We start from the raw sequence: 25,129 nt of genomic DNA, 5'->3' as shown, positions 1-25,129 counted from the left end.
GATGCATAGGGGCACTTGTACCCCAATGTTTACAGCAGCACTCTCAACAATAGCCAAATTATGGAAAGAGCCTAAATGTCCATCAACTGACGAATGGATAAAGAAATTGTGGTTTATATACACAATGGAATACTACGTGGCATTGAGAGAGAATGAAATCTGCCCATTGTAGCAACGTGGATGGAACTGGAGAGTGTTATGCTAAGTGAAATAAGTCATACAGAGAAAGACAGATACCATATGTTTTCACTCTTATGTGGATCCTGAGAAACTTAACAGAAGTCTATGGGGGAGGGGAAGAAAAAAAAAAAAAAGAGGTTAGAGAGGGAGAGAGCCAAAGCATAAGAGACTCTTAAAAACTGAGAACTGAGGGTTGATGGGGGGTGGGGGGGAGGGGGGAGTGGGAGCGGGGGGGGGGGGGGGGGGGGGGAGGGAGGGGAGGGTGGGTAATGGGTATTGAGGAGGGCACCTTTTGGGATAAGTACTGGGTGTTGTATGGAAACTAATTTGACAATAAATTTCACATTAAAAAAATTTAAAAAAAACAAAAAACAAAAAATAAACATTAAAAAAAATTTTTTTTAATCAAACTCTAAATATTTCACTGTTTACTACCTCCAAGGTTCTGTGGGAAGTGCTTTCCACACATCAATAAATACAAGAACCCTGAAGCAGGTGCGGCCATACCATTACCATTACACCTGAGGCTCACTGCTGTGCAACCACCTAGTACCCACATACTAAACCATGGTTTCTCAATCTTTTTTACGTATCACCTCCCTGAACAGAAATTAAATACTAAGGAATAAGAATTTGTTGGGTAAGGTTAAGCTTTGGAGGGTCACAAACCATTGTAAAACTCTAAAAATTTTTCCACTTTCAGATACCGGTTTTTAATCCCCGACGGGTGACATTACCTCATTATGAACATATGACTTTAAGTTTAAATTACAAAAGTAATTAAGAGAGTTCCAATTACCATTTTTTGACAGCTAAAAAGTAAAAATGTTTATTTTCATATAAAACAAATACCTACATCTTTGGCTGAGGAACCAGACACCTCTATCCACGTCTTAGAAAAGAATGCACATGATCCCAACATGAAGATGATGTAAACAACCACATGGACAGGATCCTCAAATATGGCGCCCATGGACTCGGGAGGAGAAAGATAGTAACAAAGGCCTCCCACTGGGTAAGAACGAGCAGGTCCTCCCCCACTGACATCCTACAGGACAAGAACAATAAGGGCAAATGGTCAACCCATCTGGTCAAGATACATTTTTATGACTTTTCAAACTCCTCAACAATTATGACAATGTTGTAAGCTCAAAGCACCTACAGCTAATGATCCCATGTAACTTGAAGATTTACTTCTGTGTCTGATATTTTCACTCCTTCAAAATTATCTAGTGAGCATCTTTTACATAAAAGACACTGTGAATATATTATTAACAGAAGAGTGATCTTCTAAAAACCAACATTATAATACATCTACAAAAAAAATCCTCCTTCTCTTCCTAAAATGGTTCCATTTACAGGCAACCTCTGATTACATTTAGAATCTGAAACTTTCTGCAGTATACAAGACCATGCAACATATTCTTTCACTTCATAGAATTCCATGAAGAATACAATTAACTGAAATACTGACAGACAACAAACAACTCGCTGCCTAAACTTTTTATGTTTTGCATATTTTAAGACATAGTCTTTTAGTAAATATTTGTGAGGGTATTTATCCAAACATTTAAGAATTTTTATAGTAACAGAACTAGGTACAGCGTATGTTCTGGGGTATATGGGGTAGAAAGCAATTTCTGGCCACAATGATTAAAATGTCTGCTTCCTGAATATACATTTCAAAATGATTTCTTTACTGTGCCCCTAGAATCACTAATCCCCAATCAAAAGCACGGTTTATAGACAAATTCAATTTCCCAGTAATTATCTCATTAAAAAGAATCTTCGTTAGACCACAACACAGTCTATATACAACCACTCAATGCATTTATTGCTATGAAATTACCACAGTCATAATTATTGCTGGACTATTAGCTTGCAAGGGAAGGGACCACATCTTCCCTCATCACAGGTAATCACATTTCTGTTACATGAATGGAAAAAGAGTACTATAGATAAAGAGAATCCTATTTCCTTCAACTAACACTCAAGAGTTGCTGTCTTGACCTGTTAAACTTTAAATTTAAAAAAAAAAAATGAGGGGCGCCTGGGTGGCTCAGTCGGTTAAGCGCCCGGCTTCGGCTCAGGTCATGATCTCGCGGTTCGTGAGTTCAAGCCCTGCGTCGGAGCCTGGAGCCTGTTTCGGATTCTGTGTCTCCCTCTCTCTCTCTGACCCTCCCCCGTTCATGCTCTGTCTCTGTCTAAAAAATAAATAAACGTTAAAAAAAAATTAAAAAAAAAAATGATCACTAGAAGCAGAAAGATATGTCACTATAACTTACAATGGAAAAGCTAGCATATTAAGATAAATGCGTAGAATGAGCACATTTCAGAAATAAGGTAGTTGGTGAAATACTAATTCCACAGTTACATGTTCTGTAAAAGAATAAAGGCTCAGAGTCTCCTTCAATTCTATAGATGTAAGGGGGAAAAGTACTCCGTGGTCATATGACAGAATTTAAATCACTCAAAATTCAATCCGACAAGAACTCGCACTCCAGTAACAACAACATGGCTGGGCCTCTTTAGAAAAAGCTATGCTGACAGGATCTAAAATGGGAAGTCAGAGAGTGCTGGATTCTATTTCTAGTAACTCTGTTCTCTCTTCAGGCCAATAATCACGTGCCTATCTCTAGCCCAGTTCATCACTAGTTTATTGCCACTCAGGCTGTGAAAAATGGGGATGAAACAGGAGATCTCAGTACCCTACATACAGTCAGCAAATAGCTTCCTTAAAAAACATTCTAGATAACAGCAGAGTAAGTTAACAAAACAGAAAACCGCTCTCATGAGAGCAGCTGTGATTTTAACCTTGAGGTCCCTCCAGGGAGATGTGAAAATACTTCCTAGACAGTAAATTAACACAAAGAACCTGGCCAATCTTAGTTTTGCAACACTCATCACTCCTTCCAAATAAATGACAAATTCTGCTACAGGTCAGTGAATGTGAAAATGCTACAGCAACTGTTTCAATTTTGGCTCATCTCTTTCAACTAAAAATACAACCATGAAATGCAAATTACAATAAATTTAAATGCTTCGAATAAATAAGAAAATACTCACAGCCCACTGTCCTAGTAAATTTACCAAAAAGTTGCCACTAAATCGAACAGACAGCATCTGGGAAATAACATACAGGTTTGACACTAAGGCCGACTGGAGAATAATGGGAATGTTCGAGGTGTAGAAGAGCTTGATGGGATAGCTACTGTACTGTCCTCGATACCGGGCCGACTTGATGGGCAAGTCAACACGAAATCCCTAAAAAATGAAAGGAAGAGGAAGTAAGAGGAACTGTACACATCAAATAAAGAACATACAGACGGCAGACGGGACCACCACAGTGGGGAGTATGAAAAGGCCGTGCTAATGTTTTCCTTCCACATGGCACACAGAAACGGAAATCCTGTTCTAGGCGGTAACCACAAACATTTTGCACCTTGGAGTCTAAGAACAGAATCGTGTGCTTGACTAGATTCTGCAACACTGACTTGTTAGATACTAACATTTCAAATGGGATGCTTTTCTTTAAAAGCTAAATAAAAGTCCACATCCCACGTATTTCAGTGAAGAAAGCAGACTTACCTGAAAATATATGACAACGGCAAATACAAAAACTGTAGCAATGAGGTTCATGAGGTTGGGTAAGTTCTGCCGGTAGAAAGCCTCCCTTAGAGCTCGGACTTTGTCTGTCCTGGTGGCCAGTAAATGAAAGAGAGCTATGACTGCACCCTCAAACTCCGTACCTGATAAATGAAGATAGAAATGGACTGTAGACTCGTCACCCAAAGTTGTCCCAGAAGCAAACAAATAACCTTGAAACTCCAGTACATGGCAGAAAATAGGAGTCAAAATAATTCACCAATGTTTACTCTTTAACACAGCCATGTGTGGGGCTTCTAAAAGTAGCAACATCGTTGAGGCAAATGTATCTTTTTTAGCACAAATCTCAAGTTTTCTCAAGAGACTGTTCCTCATGAAAACAGCCAAAGTAGAATAAACCTAAGCAAATATTTAGGTCATAATGATTTGCCTCTCCTTTACTTTAGGGAAGGGAAGGGGACTATTTTTAGGTGGGGCTAGGGGGAAGCAGCAGCAAAGCAGAGTAAAGATGTCAGAATCAAAAGGTATGTGTTACTCTATCGTGCTTGCTTTTAAATTTGTTTTACCAAGAATATTAACAAACCATCATTGCTATTTTCCTAAGGCTGGGATCAGTTTAGATGTTAACCACTATGAACCGTGGATGGCATCTGAGAGAAATGGAAATGGGGAAAAGGAAAGACAGAACGAATTACTTCAAAATTTAGTTGCTATTACAAAGCCAAGTAGAATAGCAGCAAAAGTATTAGTGCTCCCTCATACAATATGTAATAGTTTTTTCATTTGAAAAATCTTAATCCACTACCTTTTTGTCCCCCTGGGAATGCGGAAATTGGTCAAATCAATGACTTCTGCAGCAATGACTTAAGCAAAAAACATTTTTGAAAAGCTGTTTGCAATCACTGAAATTTTCAATGAGCAGAGGCTAAAATTTAGTTATTGTTCTTTTTGAAGTAGTATTTCATACTCCACAAATCTCTGCTGCTTAACTCTTGAGCAATCAGCATCAGTGGTCCCCTGGGAGGGCAAACCAGGATGTCTACAGGCATGTCCTGCTCCGAGACAGGTTACTTTCCAGCACACATCCAGCAAAACTCGTGCAGTCGCAGACACTGTGCAATGTACCTCTGCCAGTGTTAATAGTAGTGGGACTAAAGGCCTTCCAGACAATGGTTTCACAGATGTTGGTGGCAATAAAGAGGGAAATACCAGACCCCAAGCCGTAACCCTTCTGTAGCAGCTCATCTAACAGCAGCACAATCAAACCAGCAACAAACAACTGTGGGGAAAGAAATGCAAGTAAGCTGAAGCAAGAATCAACTCAAGAAAGGGGAAGATGAACACCATTGACTACTTTCAAAGTACGGGCATTTGTAAATTTAAAACCTAACTGTTGCAGTATCACTGTTACTACTCTGCATCTTTTTAACCCCTCTTTAGTTCAGACAGAAGTCAGTTCTGCCAATCAGAGGGGTGGAAATATCGTTACATTATAAAGCAGACATTTCAACCTTTAAAGCATATTTATAAACCATCTGAATAGTTTCTCTTACAATGTTTACATAAGGCCTATTGAAAAGCACACTGGAACAAAAATGTTCAAGTTGTTGAATTTAGGACAGCAAGAAACTGAAAACATTCCAAGTAAGTGAAAGACCAAATGAAATAAGGTATAGTAATGAGGTGCAATTGTATACTGCCATTAAAGAAGTACGTGCACTACATTGACACCTTTTTAAAGCTACTGTATGTAATACTTTATAGATTATGTTATACATACAGTTGACCCTTGAACAACATGGGTTTGAACTACACAGGACCATGTATACACAGGTTTGTTTTTTTTTATATAAATACACTGCAGCACTATAAATGCATTCTCTTCCTTACGATTTTCTCAGTAACATTTTTTCTCTAGCTTACTTTATTGTCAGCACCCCAGCCCCTGTACTGTTCAAGGATCAACTCTAATACATAAAGAGTAAGTCAAAAAGAGCACAAATTAATATGCACAGATTATAACTGTGTAAAAAATGCATTCTATACATACAATGGCAAAGACTGAATGTAAATGTGAAGACAAGGATTTGCCAGGTTCTTAAGCTCCTCATTTTCAAAAAAATAAAAGCATACTAACTTTAGTTTATGTGAAACTGAAAATTCTTAACGTTCCTCTTGGAGAAGACATTTCTGTAAAAGCATGCATCAATTAAAAATAATCCAAAGCCTTGCAAGTGACCTCCGCAGTCATGACGCCTTCCCTGAACTTCAGTAACCTGATCAAGAGGGGAAGAAAAAAATGCTTCTATGCCCCCAACCTCACACCTGTCCCCATTTTAAAAACACCATCCTACATAAGTGAGGAAATGCCAAGTCCACTCTTCCCAGCTCTGAAGCCTCCCACCCAAGTATTAACTCAGTTTACCCAACATCCCTGGTTAGGAGAGAGAGCAAACAACTACCATACACATACACCATTTTAAGCATGCTTACCTTCTGCAGGGTTTTTTTTTCCTTAACTGTCATTTCAGTCCTTGGACACAGCCTACATTGTCTATTTACAGTCTTTTAGTTTGCCTTTCAAAGGACCGGAAAAAGGGTACAATTCTTCAAACTTCTAAGAGAGCTCATGAATCCTTTACTGTTTGAAAACCAAGTTTACCACTTTGACAAGATAAAAGAGAAGTTAGGACTTACTACTGAGCTTTTAGTTTGACCACAATTATGTAATAAGTAAATAAATACTCGCAATCAGAAACCCAACCCAATGCAGGGAATAAGAGCTGTCCACAATGTATCAGCCCACCAAAAAGTCTCAGCATGGGCTTCTGATTAAATGACCTGTCCAGAGTCACTATCACTCTGAAACACCTTTAATTCTCCAAACCCACTGTTCAGACCAATGACCATCAGACTACAGAGTGATTCTACATGTATCCTGTGAAAATCCAACTCTTATTTTTCTAACTGGAGAAAGGAATTCTAGAGAATCCTAAATGAGAGACAGTTTCTATAATCAAAGGAGTAAGATAAAGATCGTAAAAAGCAGAAGTATGCCTCTGAGGGTGATGAGAAACCAGGAAGTTACAGCACCTCACTGACTAGAACAGTGACAGAAAGTGAGCGCTACATGCATGCTCTCGCAGAACGCACCATATGTTTAAGTCTCTACAGTAGACTTTACAAATAAAGTAGACTTTAAAAATAACTCTACATTTCAACTCTGCTCATGCATGTGCACATGCACGCACACAGGCACACACATTTAGTGTGATGAAACACTTCCCTTTCGTATGTGCCATGCACACTGACAGTTTCTATTCTTTTATTTTAACCAAGAGCCACTACTTAGATTTCAAAACTCACTAGTTAAAAGACATGACCGTGAATGAAATAAGAATAATTAAGGTGAGAAACACCTTACAGAACTGCATGCAAACGGTTTTCAAAATCTGCTTCTAGGTGAACCACACTGCTCCAATCATATCTCCTCAGCATATCCACACATTTGCAATGCTAGCAATGCCTTAAAAGACGCACTACCATCTTTGATCAAACAAGACAAATTTCTCTCTACATTAACACCGGAAGCCTCAATCTCAGAATTTATGTTAAAAAAAGTATATATTCATGTATTCACTCCTGGAATATTACTATTCCTTGACTTCTGATACTGGAAAAAAAACTAAAATAGCTTAACTCCATTTTATCTCAAATTCAAATTCATAATGACTCCACAGAAGTTACTTCAATCTAGAACTGGTCAGATGAGGTTAAGAATCCAAAAGTATCCTAGGGTGCTTGGGTGGCTCAGTCAGTTAAGCATCCCACTTCAGCTCAGGTCATGATCTCGCAGTTCCTGGGTTCAAGCCCTACATCAGGCTCTGTGCTGACAGCTCAGAACCTGGAGCCTGCTTCAGATTCTGTGTCTCACTCTCTTTCTGCCCCTCCCCAACTTGTGCTCTGCTCTCAAAAATAAACAAACATTTTTAAAAAATTTTTTAAGGGGCGCCTGGGTGGCTCAGTCGGTTAAGCGTAGATTTCAGCTCAGGTCATGATCTCGTGGTCCGTGAGTTCGAGCCCCACGTCGGGCTCTGGGCTGATGGCTCAGAGCCTGGAGCCTGCTTCCGATTCTGTGTCTACCTCTCTCTCTGCCCCTCCCCCGTTCATGCTCTGTCTCTCTCTGTCTCAAAAATAAATAAACGTTAAAAAAAAATTTTTTTTTTTAAGTTTTTTTAAGAATCTAAAAATAGGGGCGCCTGGGTGGTCCAGTTGGTTAGGCAACCAACTTTGGCTCAGGTCATGATCTCGCAATTTGTGAGTTTGAGCCCCGCGTCGGGCTCTGTACTGACAGCTCAGAGCCTGGAGCCTGCTTCAGAGTCTGTGTCTCCCCCTCTCTCTACCCCTTCCCTGTTCATGCTCTGTGTCTGTCTCTCAATAATAAACGTTTAAAAAAATTAAAAAAAAAAAAAAGAATCTAAAAATAGCTTTACTAAAATACTAGAAAAATTTTTACTGGAGCATAATGTTCTAAGAGTTAGGTACCAATTCTGACTGTCATGTAAAAATCGGGGTTATTCTCAACTATGGACTGCATAAAGCAAAGGCCATAAAGAAACGGAAGATGGCAACGAGTGATGTATCAGTATTCTCAACAATGCCCAAAGCATGTGAAGAGATCCTGAGCACTGACAACAAAATCACTTTTGAGAGGATCTTCTCTCCCAAGCCATTCTAACTCTTCTGCCTCTAATTCTCAAAGGTTATAAATTTGCCAACCAAGTGTTTTTAAAACGGAGAAATAATGATAAGGTCATTCTAAAAAATTCTACCTTATACCAAATGAGAGTTCACTAGGGCTCAGAAACCTACCAAAGACACTGATAGTCCATTAAAATTTCCTCCCCTGGTCAAAAGACAAGATATTTCCATCTAGTGAGAAGACCCTCCCTGTTGTTAAAGATGCCAATAAATATACTTGAACAATCTAATTCTCCTTGTTCTCAATCAGACTTACTAAACGATCTTATTTTGATTTGCTTCTATGTAACATTTCTCATTAAAAAATAATGGTCAACCATGCCAGTCTGAAATGATCCTCTTTCTCAATGTATATATTAATAAGTTGGTATTTTAGTTTTATTTACTTCTAACCTTGATCCTTTGGCCATTAAAAAATGTTCCTAGGCATGCCTGAGTGGTTCAGTTGGTTAAGCATCCAACTTCAGCTCAGGTCATGATTTCAGATTTTATGAGTTTGATCCCCGCATCAGGCTCTCTGTTGTCAGCACAGAGCCTACTTCGGATCTTCTGTCCTCCTCTCTCTCTCTGCCCTTCCCCCACTGGTTCTCTCAATCTCTCGCTCTCAAAATAAATAAACTAAAAAGAAAAAATAAAGAAAACAGAGGAAGGCAAATGGTGTCCCTTAAAAAAAAAATGTTCCTAATGAATACTAATTCCATAGACAGAGCAAGAAGAGGCATTTCCAAAATAATCAAGACTCCAAATGCTATTTTTAGCTTCTCAAACTTCTTTTCAAAATCCCGTAATTATTCTAGAAAAGTACAATCCATTCGTGAGTAGCTTATCTAAATGATTTTTAAGGACTGCACATTAGAGAAATATCTTCTAAATTTGACACACTTTAAGATATTTAGAAGGAAAATTATGTTGGCCTTTAAAAATTCAATTCCAAAAAATAAAAAATAAAAATAAAAATTCAGTACCAAAGGGTTTATTTTAAAAATCCAGGGAATATATATATGTGGGCTCATGTATTTTACTGCTGAGATGTTATTTGTAATGCCATTATTCTGTGTACCACTAAGAGAAAAAAATAGTGTCAATTAAACTATGACACAATAGCTTATCAAAATTTTTATTTTCTACTTATAAGAAAAGTTACTTTACACCTAACCACAGATTTTATCATCTAGCTTGCTCTGTGCCTTTGTGCCCATAGTGACTGTTCCATAATAAATCATAGGCTTTTGAAGACATTTTAAACAGCAACTAAACTCAAAAACATGTTACATCAACGATGCACGCAACTGATCTAACGACCATGTGAATAGCCCCAACCAGAGGACACACACACACGCAGGCGATGATTACCATCACCACTGTTGCCTGGCTGACAGCAACCATGAGGTACCATGAGCTCTGAGAAAACATCCTGGCTTCAGAGACATCAGAAAGTAAAAAATGTGCATCTAAGAAACAGTGAAATACAGTTGATCCGTAATTCTTTATCCAATGCAGCTATGAGGCTATCATAATAAATTTTAGTTTTTACATCAATACAATTTACATGGGTCACTTCAATAATCAAAATCTTATAATTAGATAATACAAAAGTAAGAAAATTAATGTTCAGTCATCTAAAGAACTGCTAGAAAAGAAAAAAGAAATCAAACTGCTTTGTTATCTGCAAATGAAAAATTGGCTTTCTTACCTGAATAATGATAAGGAGACAGATGCCAGCACCCATTTCAGCAGGGTCCCCATACATGCCCGTCATGACATACACAATGGCTTGCCCAATGGTAATGATCATACCAAATACTGATGAAAATTGGGGGGAAAGGAGTACATGCTTACAACCAAAGACAAAAAAAGACTAGAAAAATATCTTTACCACAAAATTCTCAAATTTGGTAAAGACTCTAATTGCATTAATAGCTCACGTTTCTGGGCTCCATTGAACAGAGCTCTGTCTTTGGGTGTGTCTCCAACTTCAATGATTTTGGCTCCAGCCAGCAGCTGCATAATCAAACCAGATGTTACAATCGGGGAGATACCCAATTCCATTAAAGTTCCTGCAAAGGAGAAAGAAGGAAGCAAATAATCTTTACTATACTCAATGCAGATTAATTTAAAAGTGATGCAGTCCTTAATTATGTCTATTGAAATACACGCTCAAATGTTAACAAGCAGATTTTCATCCTTTAAACATTAACTGCCAAAAAAAAAACAAAACAAAAAAAACTCTCATTTATTAACACAACCTTGCAACAATTGACTGAAATAAAATTACTATACCATAAAAATGTAAATTTCTGTAAAGTCTAAACTTAAAATGTGAAAGAAATCTTGGAAGATTTTTTTATTTTTTATTTTATTTATTTATTTTTTAAACGTTTATTCATCTTTGAGAGACAGAGACAGACAGAACACGAGCAGGGAAGGGGCGGAGAGAGGGAAACACAGAATCTGAAGCAGGCTCCACGCTCCGAGCTGTCAGCACAGAGCCCGACACGGGGCACGAACTCACAAACTATGAGATCATGACCTGAGCCGAAGTCAGATGCTCAACTGACTAAGCCACCCAGGCGCCCCTCAAACCATTATTTTTAAAACTTACAATGAACGTTTTACTTTAATGCAAAATAAGAAGTTACATACCAAGCCTGAAAATTAAATACCAAATTAATAAAAAAAAATGATATTTAAGAATATTTGTGACTCTGGGGCACCTGGGTGGCTCAGTCATTTAAGTGAATGACTCTGGATTTTGGCTCAGGTCATGATCTCATGGTTGGTGAGTTCAACCCCCCATGTGGGGCTCAGTAGCACAGAGCCAGCTGGAGATTCTTTCTCCCTGTGTCTGCCCCTCCCCTACACGAACATGTGCACATGTGCACTCTTTCTCTCTTAAAATAAATAAACTTAAAAAAAAAAAAAAAGGCTAGGGTACCTGGGTGGCTCAGTCGGCTGAGGGTCCGACTTTGGCTGAGGTCAGATCTCACAGTTCATGAGTTCAAGCCCCATGTCAGGCTCTGTGCTGACAGCTCAGAGCCTGGAGCCTGCTTTGGGTTCTGTGTCTCCCTCTCTCTCTCTCTGACCTAGCCCCCCAAGTCATGCTCTGTCTCTCTGTCTGTCTGTCCCTCCCTTCCTCCCTCCCCCTCTCTCTGTCTCAAAAATAAATACACATTAAAAAAAAAATAAAATAAAAAAACTTAAAAAAAAAAGAGTATTTGTGACTCTTCTAATTCAAAATCTAAAATTACATAAAGTGTCATCTAAATCAATGTTGTAGAATATTTAGTGGCATGAAAAATGTTCGTGACCTACTGGGTAGCAAAAAAACATCTGGAAAATAGTATTACAGTTTGGTTTCAGTTAATACTTAAGCGGAAAAATAGTTTCCTGATATGGTTGCTAAGATATGATTATTTTTACCCAGTGAGATTATAGATAATTTTTATCTCCTTCTTCTTGCCTCTCTTGATTTTTTTTCAGTTTTTCTTTACAGAAAACACGTTTTGTACTTACAGTGAAAAATAAGAAAACCAAATACACCCAGTGTGTAAGGTAACATGTAGAACTAAATAATTCTACAGCAAGAATAGGTTTCCACTGGTTATTTTGTTACCTTAAATCCTGGCTTTTATAAATCCTCAAAAGGTACCCTTAATATGAGAAAAGATCCCATTCTAGAAAGATTCTTTATGTCTTCTCAAATACTTCTTCAACAGTAAAAGGTAACAACATTCCCTGCTGTTAAAACCACTAGGTAGAGAAATAGGTAGGAAGGTAAACATTTTTTTTTTAAGTCAAATCACAAAAATTTGTAACTGTCAAAAGGATGCAGGCCAAAATAAATCCAGTCAAACTTTGATGACAATTTCACACAGGAAATATGGCACCTCGAATCAGTAGGGAAAAGGACAAATGGACCTTACCAAGAGACTGGCCATCTATAAAAAATCATGCCTGCATTTCTTACCTCATGACTTATTTCAAAATAAAGGCCTGATGTATAGAAAATGTAACCATAAGAGACAAATAACAAAAAGACTAGAAGTGAGTATACTTGTCATCTTGGAAAGGAAAAAGCTTTCCTAAGCCTGACAAAAAAACCTAGAACCCACAATAAAAAAAAATCAGACCCCCTGGTTAGATATAACCATGAAAAATCCATGTGGCAAAACACTGCATAAAAGTTGAAAGAAAAAAAAAAGGCAGAAAAGTTAAAAGAAAAATATTCAAACACAAATGACAAAGAGTTCTTATCTCCAATATGCAAAGGGTTCTTACAAATCAATTAAAAAGGAACAAGCCAACAGAAAAAAATTTTAAAAAGGACAAAGAGAAACACAGTATGGCTGCTCCCAACAATGCTCTTTCTCAGGAAATACTGACAGTACAGGAGGGACCCCAGCACCCACATCTCAACTACATAACCCTGAAACTCTAACCAAAGCTGATAGAGCATGGTATAAATCCTGGAGTTTGGAATTTTGAGCTATGAACCAAAGAACCAGGAATCTGGGGCGCTAATTCCCCAAAAGAAGGTTCCCAGTCTCTGCTGCTGAGTCTCTCTCCCCGGCCAGGCTTAGTCCTTTTACCTCCTCTGGATTCCAAAAAATAAAACAGTTATCCTTCTAATAAATTCCATTTTTGTGTTTGAACTAGTAAATTTTCTCTTACTTTAAACAAGTCCACTCAGAAAAAATTCAAATCTTCAATAAAAATATAAAATGATGTTCAAGGTCACCAATACATAAAGAAATACAAATTACATAACAGATACCAATTTTTACATGTCCAACTTCCAAAGACTAAAGGACTAAATAATATCGACTGTTGGAAGAAAAATGTCATTCTCATATACAACTGCTGAGTGCACAAAATACAAATCGTTTGGAAGCTAATTTAGCACTATCTATCAAAAATGTAGGTGTATATATCTTGCAAACAGTTAAACTCCTAGAAATCAATTGTATTAAAAAATTACAGGACAGAGCAAAACAGTTATTGTGTCAAGGTAACACCAGTTATGATACAAAATCAGGGAAAACACTAAATGTGAGACTCAAGAGGACCCTAGTGGCCTGGAATCACACTTGAAACACTCCTTCATTTGTCTACAAAGCCATTTATAATCTGGCTCTTGGACTCATCTACAGCCACATTACTCCTTTCCTTATTTTCTTCCAGCCACAGTGACTCCTCATCGTTCCTTGAACACATTAAACACACCCCCATCTCAGGGCCTTGGCACATGCTATTCCCTAGAATGTTCCTTCCCCAGATCTTCACATGGCCTTCCATATCATGTCCTATAGGTCTCTGCTCAAATGTCTCTCCCCTCGCCCAAAATACACTTCATGTAGAAGCTACGTCCCCAAACAGCGTACTATAAACTCCATGACAACAGGGACATTGTCGTGACCACATCTCTAATCTCGGCACCTGGCACAAAGTTTGGCACACAGTTAAGAACTCAATAAATATCTGAATAATTTGAAAAAATCATGGCATATCCATCTAATGGAATGGTATATGGCCATTAAATGAAATACCTCATCCAAAATATTAAGTCAACACGCTAAAGTAATACAATAGTGACATAGTTTACCTTATTTTTAGCTTAAAAGAAAAAGTACAGTTGGCCCTTGAACAATGTAGGGGTTAGAGACACTGACACCCCACACAGTCAAAAATCCACATATAACTTCTGACTGCCCAAAAACTTAATAGCCTACTGTTGACTGGAAGCCTTATCAATAACATCAACAGTCAATTAAAACATATTTTATATATATCATATACTGTGTTTTTACAATTAAATAAGCTAGAGAAAAGAAAATGTTATGAAGACTGTCATAAGGAACAGAAAACAAATTTACAGCACTGCACTGTATTTACCAAAAAAAATCCATGTAGAAGTAGACCCACATGGTTCAAACCCATGTTGTTCAAGGGTTAACTAAATATAAATTTACATATGTGAGTGTATATGCAGAGAAAAGGTCTGGATAGATATTCACCAATCCATTACCTTCCCAGGAGTTAACCTTGACATGCGAGACTTTCATTTTCAGCTTTATATAAAACCATATTCAAATTTTGGGGTGCCTGGATGGCTTGGTGGAACACCTGACTTTGGCTCAGGTCATAATCTCACGGTTCACGGGTTCGAGCCCCACATCAGGCTTTGCGCTGACAGAGTGGAGCCTGCTTCTGCTTCTCTGTCTCCCTCTCTCTCTGCCCCTCTCCCGCTTATGCATGCTCTCTCTCAAAAAAGAATAAACATTTAAAAAAAATTTTTTTAACTATACAAATTCTGGTGCATTTTAAAATAATTAACCAATATGACTATCTTAATCTAAAAAAATTACCAACAAAACCCTTCATAATCCAGCCCCTACCTATCTCTTTAGCCACTGCCTTACACACATGTGCTGTTAGCTCAGGCTTCCCTCTCCCATGAATCCACACACTAAGTTCCAATTCAAATGCCATTCCAGCACTGTCTGCTCTCTGACACTGCAGATCAGGGTCATTGAGTCCCACACAAAACCCAAGGGCAGACTTTGGAGGGTCTGTGAATCTCCTGAGATTTTATGCAAAACATGTGTGTGTGAGCGTATACGAATTTTTCTCAGGAGAGTATACTTAAATTCAACTAGATTCTCAAAGGAAACATGACCCATAAAAGGATGGAGAACCAAAGCTCCAGCCGGCGCTATCCCTCTGTCCTCCATTGTACATCTAGACTCCATACATACTTCTATTATTACAATACATGGAGTTTTGTAAGTATTTATGTGTTGGTCTCTTCTCTTAGGCAACGAGTTTCTTTTACCATATGCTCCCCACCCCTGCAGACAACAAAATAGTTGTTTCCACATTGTCCCGTCTATCTGATGTCGGTACTAACGAGCATGGAGGCAAAAGCAGAAGTCCATACCTCTGTTGGATGCAAGAATAACTCTCATCCAGTAGAAAGGATCTGCAGAATCTGATGACATGATTCCAAATAGTGGTATCTATAATATTACATAAAACAGTTTCTAAAAATGAATTATGTCAATTAAGTTGGAACTTAATTCATAGTTCAATTACTTAATATTTGCAATACTTAAAAAAAAAAAACCGTTACTTCCCATGTTCTGTAACAAAACAAGTGTACCTAAAGGCAAAGTTTTTTAAACAAAAATAAAAAAAACAGAAATCACTACTTATAGCAATCTACTAGTAAAAATACCTAGCAGGATGAAGATTTGTTGCAAAACAACGTAAATGCACTTAACACTACTCAACTGTACACTTAAAAATAGTTAAGACGGTGGGGGCGCTTGGGTGGCTCAGTCGGCTAAACGTCCAACTTCAGCTCAGGTCATGATCTTGTGGTTCACAAGTTCGAGACCCACCATCAGGCTCTGGGCTGTCAGGGCAGAGCCCACTCCGGATCCTTTGTCCCCTTCTCTCTGCCCCTCCCCTGCTTGCGCGCTGTCTCAAGAGTAAATAAAGCATTTAAAAAAATAGTTAAGATGGTAAATTTTATGTTATGTGTGTTTTACAATTAAAAAAAATATATACCCCTACCAGGGCACCTACGTGGCTCACTCAGTTAAGCGTCCAACTCTTGATTTCAGCTCAGGTCATGAGCTCACAGTAGTGAGATCAAGCCCCACATCGGGCTCTGTGATGACAGCACAGAGCCTGCTTGGGATTCTCTCTGCCCCTCTTCTGCTCATTTTCTCTCTCTCTCTCTGTCTCTCTCTCTCTCTCTCAAAATAAATAAAGAAACATTTCCGGGCGCATGGGTGGCTCAGTCATGATCCTGAGCCTCGGCTCAGGTCACGATCTCATGGTCCGTGAGTTTGAGCCCCGCACTGGTCTCTGTGCTGACAGCATGGAGCCTGGAGCCTGCTTCAGATTCTTTGTCTCCCTCTCTCTCTGGCCCTTCCCCTCTCCCTCTCTGTCTCTCTCTCAAAAATAGATAAACATTAAAAAAAATTTTTTAATAATAAACATTTTAAAAAAATACCACAACCTATAAATTATAGGATATATCTACCTAGTCATAAAATAATTTTGCTAAGCTATGGGTACTAAGAACAGCCACAGTCACACTCCCAATGTAAGACTGAGGATTATATATACAGTGGAATATTATTCAGCCACTGAAACTTATACTTAAAGCAGCTTATAATAGCATACAGAAGTGCTTATTTTGCAACACTAAGTATGACACTGTTGTTATCAACCTGGGGCAATTTTACCTCCCAGGGGACATTTGGCACTATCTGAAGACAACTGTTACAACTTGAAGGGAGATGCTACTGGCATCTAGTGGGTAGGGGTCGGGGTGCTGAACATCCTGCAGTGCCCCCACAACAAAGAACTGACTGGCCTAAAATTCAGAGCCATTGCTGAGAAACCCTGGGATAAAAAGAAAGGTGCAGAATTGTATGAATAAAAGTTCAACACTATAAAATATGTTCAGAAGATAAAACTAAGTGTAAATATTTACAATCTTGAAGAATACTAATCTGTAGGGGTAGGATTATGGTTGACTTTATTCTTTTCAGCATTGGTCAAGTTTTCTATAGTGAGTGCGTCTTAATTTTTAATCAGAAAACAAAATAAATTCTTAACTTCAGAACGTTTTGTATTATATGACCAATGTTTAGGACACAACACCAGGCCATACCCCTCCCCTCCCCATGTGGAGATCAGACACAAAAGAAAAATACATTTCCAATCTCAAAAACCTCCTTTATAATAAAGCTGCTTTTCTTTTTTAAGTTCCAAAAGATGCTGCCAACAATGGTGAATGACCCATCTGGTCAACCTAAACCTCTCTAGATGTCTGGATTTATTAGCTGGGTAAGCAAAACTGGTGAAGCAAGAAGCATGGATATTTTACGCGTACCCTAATGCTGCAGATGGTCTTCAGAAACAGGGAGGAAGGAAGTTATTGTATTAAAACTAACACTATAGGACAGTCTACATCACAACATTCCCTAAGTGGAAAGAGGTCAATCAGTCAAATTACTTTCCTTAACTGCACCTGATGGAGATGGCCATTTCCTCCACAATTAGACAATTTGTGGGGACACTGAACAAGAAAAAGTGAGCCAAACTCCCCTAAGTAAGGGTATTCCCTCCTTTCCTGTAGTCAACAGGATTATTAAACTCAGTGTCTAATTTTATTCCTCTTAGTAAAATCCATAGCTGTAGGTTTATGTACAACAGTATTTGGGCAGCAACAGGAGCTATGTTCTGTGACCGTCACAGTTGCAAAGTTCCGGATTTTGCCCTAAATTACATACAATAATCAGTTTCAACTTGACAAGATACAGTACAGTACTTCAGAGAAGTGTTCTATATTTTAATGAAAACCCTCAACCGATAAGGTAGACAAAAGAAAATTAGCAGTAGGGATTTCCAAAGGCAGTGGGAATGGAAAGCCAAGCAAAATATTTCTGGGCTAAGGTGGTGAGCTGCAATTCAGTTACACAATATCCTCCCCAGTACATAAGAAAACACGATTTTTTAAAACGTGTAAAATAGTAAAAGCTAATACAACTGAAAAAAGCTAAGGAAAAAGAAAAAGGAAAAAAAAAATCTGTAAAACAGCCAAAGAAGAAAAGAATCGTAAACTTGAAGCACTAGTGGTCACGGGCACGAGAAAACCATAGACAACTGAGAAGTAGATAGAGACTCAGCACCAAGGCGGCTCCAACCATCACAATGGAAGGCAAGAGATTCCTCACAATTCCCACAACATTCCAAACCTGGAGAACAGCAATCTGCACGGACAGCCTTATCTTTTTTGCCTCCTTTGGTTAGAAGGGAGTAGAAACAGCAGCTGGGAAGAAACGGATGAGAGAAGTGAGCGGTGGGGCTCTCTGCTGGTCCAATTGACAATTACAGGGCAGGGACCTGATCTGAGGTTAGGAAGGAACAGAGCCCTCCTCAGTCGCGTGGTGAGAACCACCCAGGAGAAGAGAGAAAGCAGAGTGCAGGGAGCATTCGCTGCGCTTCTCATGGCTCATCACCCCTCTCGCCATTCCCTCAGGTCAAAGAACAATGCGTAGAACAGGAGACCCTAAGCCCTTTAACTGTGGCTGGGAGGGGAAAATAAACCTGAGATTCAGTGGTAAAAGAATCAAGAAATCACCAGCAGAACTGCCCAAGCATGAGAAAGACAAAAAACACAGCTTGGCAACTGTGCAATCATACTGTAGGGAAAAAAATAAATAATACAGTAATATAAAATGCATAAATTAATTTACTGCATGAAACAGTCGTGAGAAATGCCACAGTTTTTGAGCAATACAGTTCTTATGGTTCTTGGGTTCTAGCTGCCAAGCTTAAAATATTTACTACCTAGCCCTTTACAGAACGTTTGCTGACTCTTGAATTAGAAGATTCAATACTGTCGACACGGTAATTTTCTCTAAACTTATCTATAAAGTCAAAGCAATAAAACCATAATCTCAGCAAGCTTTCGTATAACAACTGACAAAGCTGACTCTAAAATCTATATGGAAATATGAAGAACCTACTTAAGCCAAAAACCATTTTGAGAAGGAAAAACAAAGTTGGAGGATTTTTATGACCTGATTACAGGACTTAACTATAAAGCTACAGTAATCAGTGTGGTTGACCATAACAATCATGGAATATACATCAGTGGAACGGAACAGAGTACAGAAATATATCCATGCTTATATGGCTAACTGATTTTCAACAAAGATGCCAAGGTAATTCAATGAAGAATGGGCAGCCTTTCAACAACTTGCTATCTATACAGAAAACAAATGAATACCAACCTTACCTTATGCCATAACACAAAAATTAACTTGGAATACATCACAGACCAAAACATACAAGCTAAAACTGTAAAATATTTAGAAGAACACAGGAGAAAATTTTCACTACCTTAGAAGAGGCAAAAATTTCTCAGGAAACAAACACCATGGGCCATCAAAGGACTTGATCAAAACTTAGGATGTTTGCTCTTCAAAAGATATTAAGAAAATGAAGAGCCAAGCTATAGACTAGGAGAAAATATTCACAGTACATACATCTGAGAAAGGACTTAATCCAGAAAATATTTTACAATGCATACAATTCAATGGACAATAATGTAATTATTTTCAATGGGCACAAGATTTGAAAAAGATATTTCACAGAAGCTAAACACCTGATAAGTACATGAAAAAGTTGCTCAATATCATTTAGCAGGGAAATGCACATTAAAACTTCAACATCATTTATCAGGGCAATGCAAATTAAAACCCTACCCGTTAGAGGACTAGTACTGAACTGCCGATCAGTATCAAGGGTAGGCAAGGACGCAGAGAAATGGAACTCCTATCCATGACTGGTGAAAATATAAAACAGGACAACCACTTAGAAAAAAGTTTGACAATTTCTTATAAAGCTGAACCTATAATTGCCATACAATCCAGCAATTCTACTTCTAGGTATTCACCCAAGAAAAAGGAAAACAAATATTCACCGTCTTGCACAGGATTGTTCACAGCAACTGTATTATAGCCAAAATTTGGAAACCAAGATGTCCAACAAGAGATGAACAAATCATGATATAGTCCTAAAACAGAACACTACTCAGAAATAGGGATGAATTACTGGTACACCAAACACACGGACAAACCTCAAAAAGCTAGTGATGAAGTCAGACGCTAAGGAATAACACTCTATGACTCCACTTATGTGAAATTCAAAAAAAAAGAAAAGAAAAGAAAAGAATCAAATTCTAGGTACAGAAAGCAAGTCGGTGCTTGCCTGACACTGGGGGTGAGGTGAAAACTGACTAATCAGATTACACAGAACTTTCTGGAGTGACAGAATGTTCTATATCCACTGAGGTACTAGATATGTGGGTGTATACATTTGTCAAAATACTTCAAAATGTACACTTAAGAAATGAGTGTATTTTACCATACATAAATTATACCTTCATAAAGTTGTGTGGTTTTTTTTTGTTTTGTTTTTTGTTTTTATGGAGAGGAAGGGAACTTCTAAGATGTTAAAAGCGGTAAAAATAAGATTATTTTTTCTACTTTTCCATATTTTAAAAAAGTTCTCTCTCCCTGACCACCCAAAACAATTTTAAACTACATACAGTAGTAAAATATTAATGATCAAATCATTTCACTCTTCAAAAAAATATATTTAGCTTTTCCCCAGATTATGGACTTAATGTACTCCACTGCTTCCTAATACAATTTTTTTTATATTTCCTTATATGTATCTCAATAGCTTTTCAAAATCCTCAAAAAACTTTCACCTAAATTATCTAATTTTTATCCACACGACAATCCCATGACATGGACAGGTCACATTTATTCTCATTTTGTGAACTTAATCTCTGCAAAATATCATTTAAACGCATCACTGAATTTCATCAACTTATACAGCATATTACTGGGGTTCTAGTATTTGACTTTGGGGGATTTTTAAATCAATACATGCTACTTACAACATGATTAAAGGCAAACAAAACAGAAAATACATTTGCAATGTATATGTCAAAGGTGTAACACATTTATATACAAAAATCCATCTTAAATCAGGAAAACAAAAAATCTCAAGAAAAAAGTGGGTAAAGATTATTAACTGCACGCTAAGAGAAAAAAAGGAAAAAATGTTCAAACCCACTACTAAAAAAACTAGAACAAGGTAACCATTTTCGTCACCAAGTCAGATTAAAAATAACAATGCTCAAATGGTATTTATTGTTTTAACTAAAATAAGTTGCTCAAACTCTAACCAACCAAAACCCTCCAACAATTGCATAGATATCTAATTAGTATTTGGTTTACATACCTGACAACATACTAAGAAAATGAAGAGAGTTATAGCAGTCCATAGTACCTTCTCTCTAAACTGGATCTGTACAACAAAATGAGGATGAGCCATCAAAACCAGGAAACCGCAATCACAGGGCAAAATTCCACATTAAAGCATAACATTCCGCATCGTGACATGCTCCTATTAGTTGCTATTACAATACTCTCACCTAGTTAGTAGCAGCCAAAGCAAACAGCTCAACTTTTCGAACATAACTTTCTTTCCTTTTCCTAGAGTTAAGTAAGTTACATACAGGGCCCCATCACACCGCACGATGTTAACGGAAACCAAAAAGGACAACATGCAAGACACAGACCCAATACGCATGCACTTCAGTTAACAGCATTGTGCAAAGCTGGGGTGCCCATGATAATATGCTACAAATATTTCACGGAATATGAAAAGCTAGAGCTTCTTGGGACGCCTAACATGGACCTGGAACAACTATTTTTAAAACCTCAAAGTAATAAAAAAAAAAAAAAAATATATATATATATATATATATATATATATATATCCTTGTAAATAAAACAGTAAGATGAACACAAGTTTTCCTTATTTCTTTCTACATCCCTCTCCCATTAGTTTTGTGAGATATCACAAGCACAGCAGAAGAGGACTGTCTGGGAATTGGCCACTTCGGGATTAACACTATTTCTGAATTTAAATACCTTAGCTCCAAAAGTGTACAGTGATGGAAGAACAATGTGATACAGTCACATTATTTTCTGAATGCATTTCTGTAATTTTTCTTTGTACTGAATGATCAAGAAATGCGAGGTCTATACTTGCACAATTTAATTCATTTATGTAAAACAGCTGTAGTCCTCCAAAGTGACCCAGCAGACTGGGTCATTCATAGTGCAGTGGGATCACCAGAGATAGAAGAGTATCTTATCTAACAGGGAGGCCAAAGAAACACTTGGTTTGGAAATGTCAACCTCAAAGAACCGTCATTTTTAAGACCACAAGATAACCTATCTGGATTTACACTGGCCCATACTAGTTTTACTCACTTTGTGCCTCTTGCGAGGAGGAGCAGGTAATATTTCTCCAATTACACCATAAGAGGGTTGGGGATGGTAAATCCATCAGGAGCACAAGTCATTTAGCTGCCCTCTATATTACCAAAATGGTATACTTACTTTCCTTTCAGGTTTCTGAATTTCTGGTAGAACTGCACAGAAAGGTTTGATAACTTCTAAAAACTTGACTGTTAAAAAAAAAAAGAAAGAAAGAATAAATGTCCCTATCACAAAGTTTTTAAAAAGAGATGTACCTTTTCACAGAAACAAATACAAATGTTCTCTAACTTTCAATGGCAATCCATCCCATTCCTACCTCCAAAAGTAATCATGGTGTTCTCCATTTCAAATACATCAGGGAAGAGAAATAATTCAAGGGACAAAAGAATCCAAAAGGTTTAAGGGTTTAGTCAGTGGAAGCAATACAAGCATTCTTTTACCATGATTTTGCTTCCTCATGCTTGAATCCAGCTTTATAATATATAGAAAAGGAATAATTCAACGAGCATCAAAATACATCAAAGGAAGCAAATGCAGTCTACTACGTTACCCACAAGACAATACGCCAGAGAAGAAAATAAGACCTACCAGAGGAGGAATACAGAAGGAAAGTACAACAGGAAATGGGCTAGACTGCAGGACTGACTTTAGATGGAAAGACGCTGAAATGGATACGTGAGAAACATCGCGGAATCACCTGCTATATAGATAGCTCTTTTTGAAGCATACAATCTCTACTTCATTTCACTAAGTCAACATTCATTGCCTGGTTGCTCTCCCACATAACAATCTCAAAGTACTTGTGTATGTGTAATAATCAGCCCAGAAAATGACAATTACATTTCATTAGAAAGTACTGCTTTCCCAGAGAACTCATTATATACAAAAGTAAGATAAACCAAGGTTCTTTAAGGATAGACACTATCTTCTGGCATAGCTTAAGTCAATTCCTGCCAAAGAACGGGAGAATGAAGATGATATTCTCTCAGTCTTTGCCAGCGTCTGTAATGTGCAGAAACACAAGAAGGCACAACTAGCTATTAGTTATGATCATCTTCCCCTACAGACACTGGATTCTGTATACTAACATCACGAAATTGTTTTAACACGGACCTGAGTAATTACGCTCTCACAGTTAACCAAAAGTTGACTCGATAATCTCATGAAACTCTCAAAATGATGGCAGTCACTGATGTTTGACAAAAGAATTCAGAAATTCTCATGGGAAGATATTCACTGCCCAAGTACGATTCTGGACTATTTGGAAAGCAAATCTGAATTATGGAAGAATTATTCTCTATGCAAAACAAATATTAATCACATCAGGAACTTCCTAGACCCCTTTATCCCTTTTCTGCCCCACCTCAATCCAAATCCCCTCCCAGATTTCTTGGCTTTTTATGATCATTTGTGTTGGAGAGTTCAAACAATGCTTTTGTCAGCCACTTGTCCATTCTTGTGTTGCAGAATTTCACCGATTATACTTAAATTCAAGGTCAGGGGTCTCCTCTACTTCCTTTCTAAATGTCCACTAGTTGGCCAATGGGGGCACGGCTCCCGTTTGCACTTACCCACTCATCCAACAAACATCTGAACAGCTATGTAAGTATCTATGTGAATACATGTGGTGTTGAGTGTTTAGGAGATGGCCCTCAAAGATGCCCATAATTCAAGGCCTTGTCCCTACCCTGAGGTTTATACAGCCTGACACACAGTGAGTTTTCAGTAAACGCTACAAAATGACTGAAATGAAAATTTTAGGGAAAACGCTATGCTACCAATCGCGCTTCTTTCCTCCCCTAACATATATATATATATGCCATGCATCACTTTCTAAAAAACCAAACAAGCCAGGGCGCTTTATTCATCCCAACTAACACGCCAAGGAAGGGTGATTTGGAAATAAAAATACGAGCTTCCTAAGCTCCTGAAAAATCAGAAGTGGTCCAGGTTTCACTCGGTTCCCTAACTCCCCGCCCCCAAAACCACTGGCCGCCCCTCGCCGTCCCCCGCTCCTCGCCACCCAGCGAGCGCAAACCCCGGGCCTCCGGGTGCGGGCCCCCGCAGGCAGCCGGGGCAAGGCCGCACCGCCGGAGGAGCCTCGGCGGAGGCCCCCGGCCCGCGCCCGCCGCAGCGGCCCGGCGCGGCCCGTGCCTCTCCGGCCCCCAGGCTGGGCCACCCCGGGCGGGCGCCCGCCCCACCGTCCGCAGCCCGTCGGGGCCCGCACCCCGGCGAGAGCCGCGCCGACGCTACTCACTGCCCATGGCGGCGGCTGAGGCGGCCCTGCGGGGCACAGCGGCCTCGGCACTGCCTTCGCTCGGGTCCCGCGGCTTGGGTCTCGCCGCCCGCTCCCGACGCGCTCCGGCCGGCCCCGCGCAGACTCCGCCCTGGACCACGTGACCCGCGCGCCGGCCCCGCCCGGCCCCGCCCCCCGATGAGGCCCAGGCAGTTGGCAGCCGGCGCGGCGGACGTCCCAGCGCGTTGCCATGGCTACCGCCGGCGCTCCTGTGGGCGTGCTCCCGCGTTGCTGCGGGCTTCGGGAGCTTGGGCGAGACCATGGCGGCTGGGGCCTTTCTTGCCTGAGCTCGTCTGCGAGCTTGGTGTCAAGCAGTGGCGGTTTCCTCGCCCGCCTGGTCCGGCCCAGGCCTCCCGGGCGCCCCGCGCGACGGGTCAAGACCCGGCCAAAGCGGCCGCCC

At 39.1% G+C, this 25,129-nt stretch overlaps 1 protein-coding gene across 2 annotated transcripts in view; it reads right to left on the bottom strand.

Moving 5' to 3' along the window:
• Positions 1 to 24,794, bottom strand: part of SEC61A2 (SEC61 translocon subunit alpha 2) — a 34,944-nt gene extending 10,150 nt beyond the window's left edge. The window contains exons 1-10 of one of the 2 annotated variants that reach the window (XM_030323199.1): positions 24,691 to 24,794; positions 22,554 to 22,621; positions 21,385 to 21,450; positions 15,485 to 15,563; positions 10,473 to 10,604; positions 10,241 to 10,350; positions 4,912 to 5,065; positions 3,769 to 3,929; positions 3,247 to 3,444; positions 1,037 to 1,228 (exon numbers count right to left, since the gene is read on the bottom strand). In XM_030323199.1, the coding sequence (XP_030179059.1) occupies positions 1,037 to 1,228; positions 3,247 to 3,444; positions 3,769 to 3,929; positions 4,912 to 5,065; positions 10,241 to 10,350; positions 10,473 to 10,604; positions 15,485 to 15,563; positions 21,385 to 21,450; positions 22,554 to 22,621; positions 24,691 to 24,697 (1,167 nt within the window). In that variant the 5' untranslated portion in view covers positions 24,698 to 24,794. The remainder of the gene's footprint in view (positions 1 to 1,036; positions 1,229 to 3,246; positions 3,445 to 3,768; positions 3,930 to 4,911; positions 5,066 to 10,240; positions 10,351 to 10,472; positions 10,605 to 15,484; positions 15,564 to 21,384; positions 21,451 to 22,553; positions 22,622 to 24,690) is intronic. The other variant, XM_030323200.1, reaches the window with a different exon arrangement.
• Between the last annotated feature and the right edge of the window lie 335 nt (positions 24,795 to 25,129).

This window comes from Lynx canadensis, chromosome B4 (genome assembly GCF_007474595.2).
Source record: "Lynx canadensis isolate LIC74 chromosome B4, mLynCan4.pri.v2, whole genome shotgun sequence".
Classification (NCBI taxonomy): domain Eukaryota; kingdom Metazoa; phylum Chordata; class Mammalia; order Carnivora; family Felidae; genus Lynx; species Lynx canadensis.
This window is presented reverse-complemented; position numbering and strand designations above follow the sequence as displayed.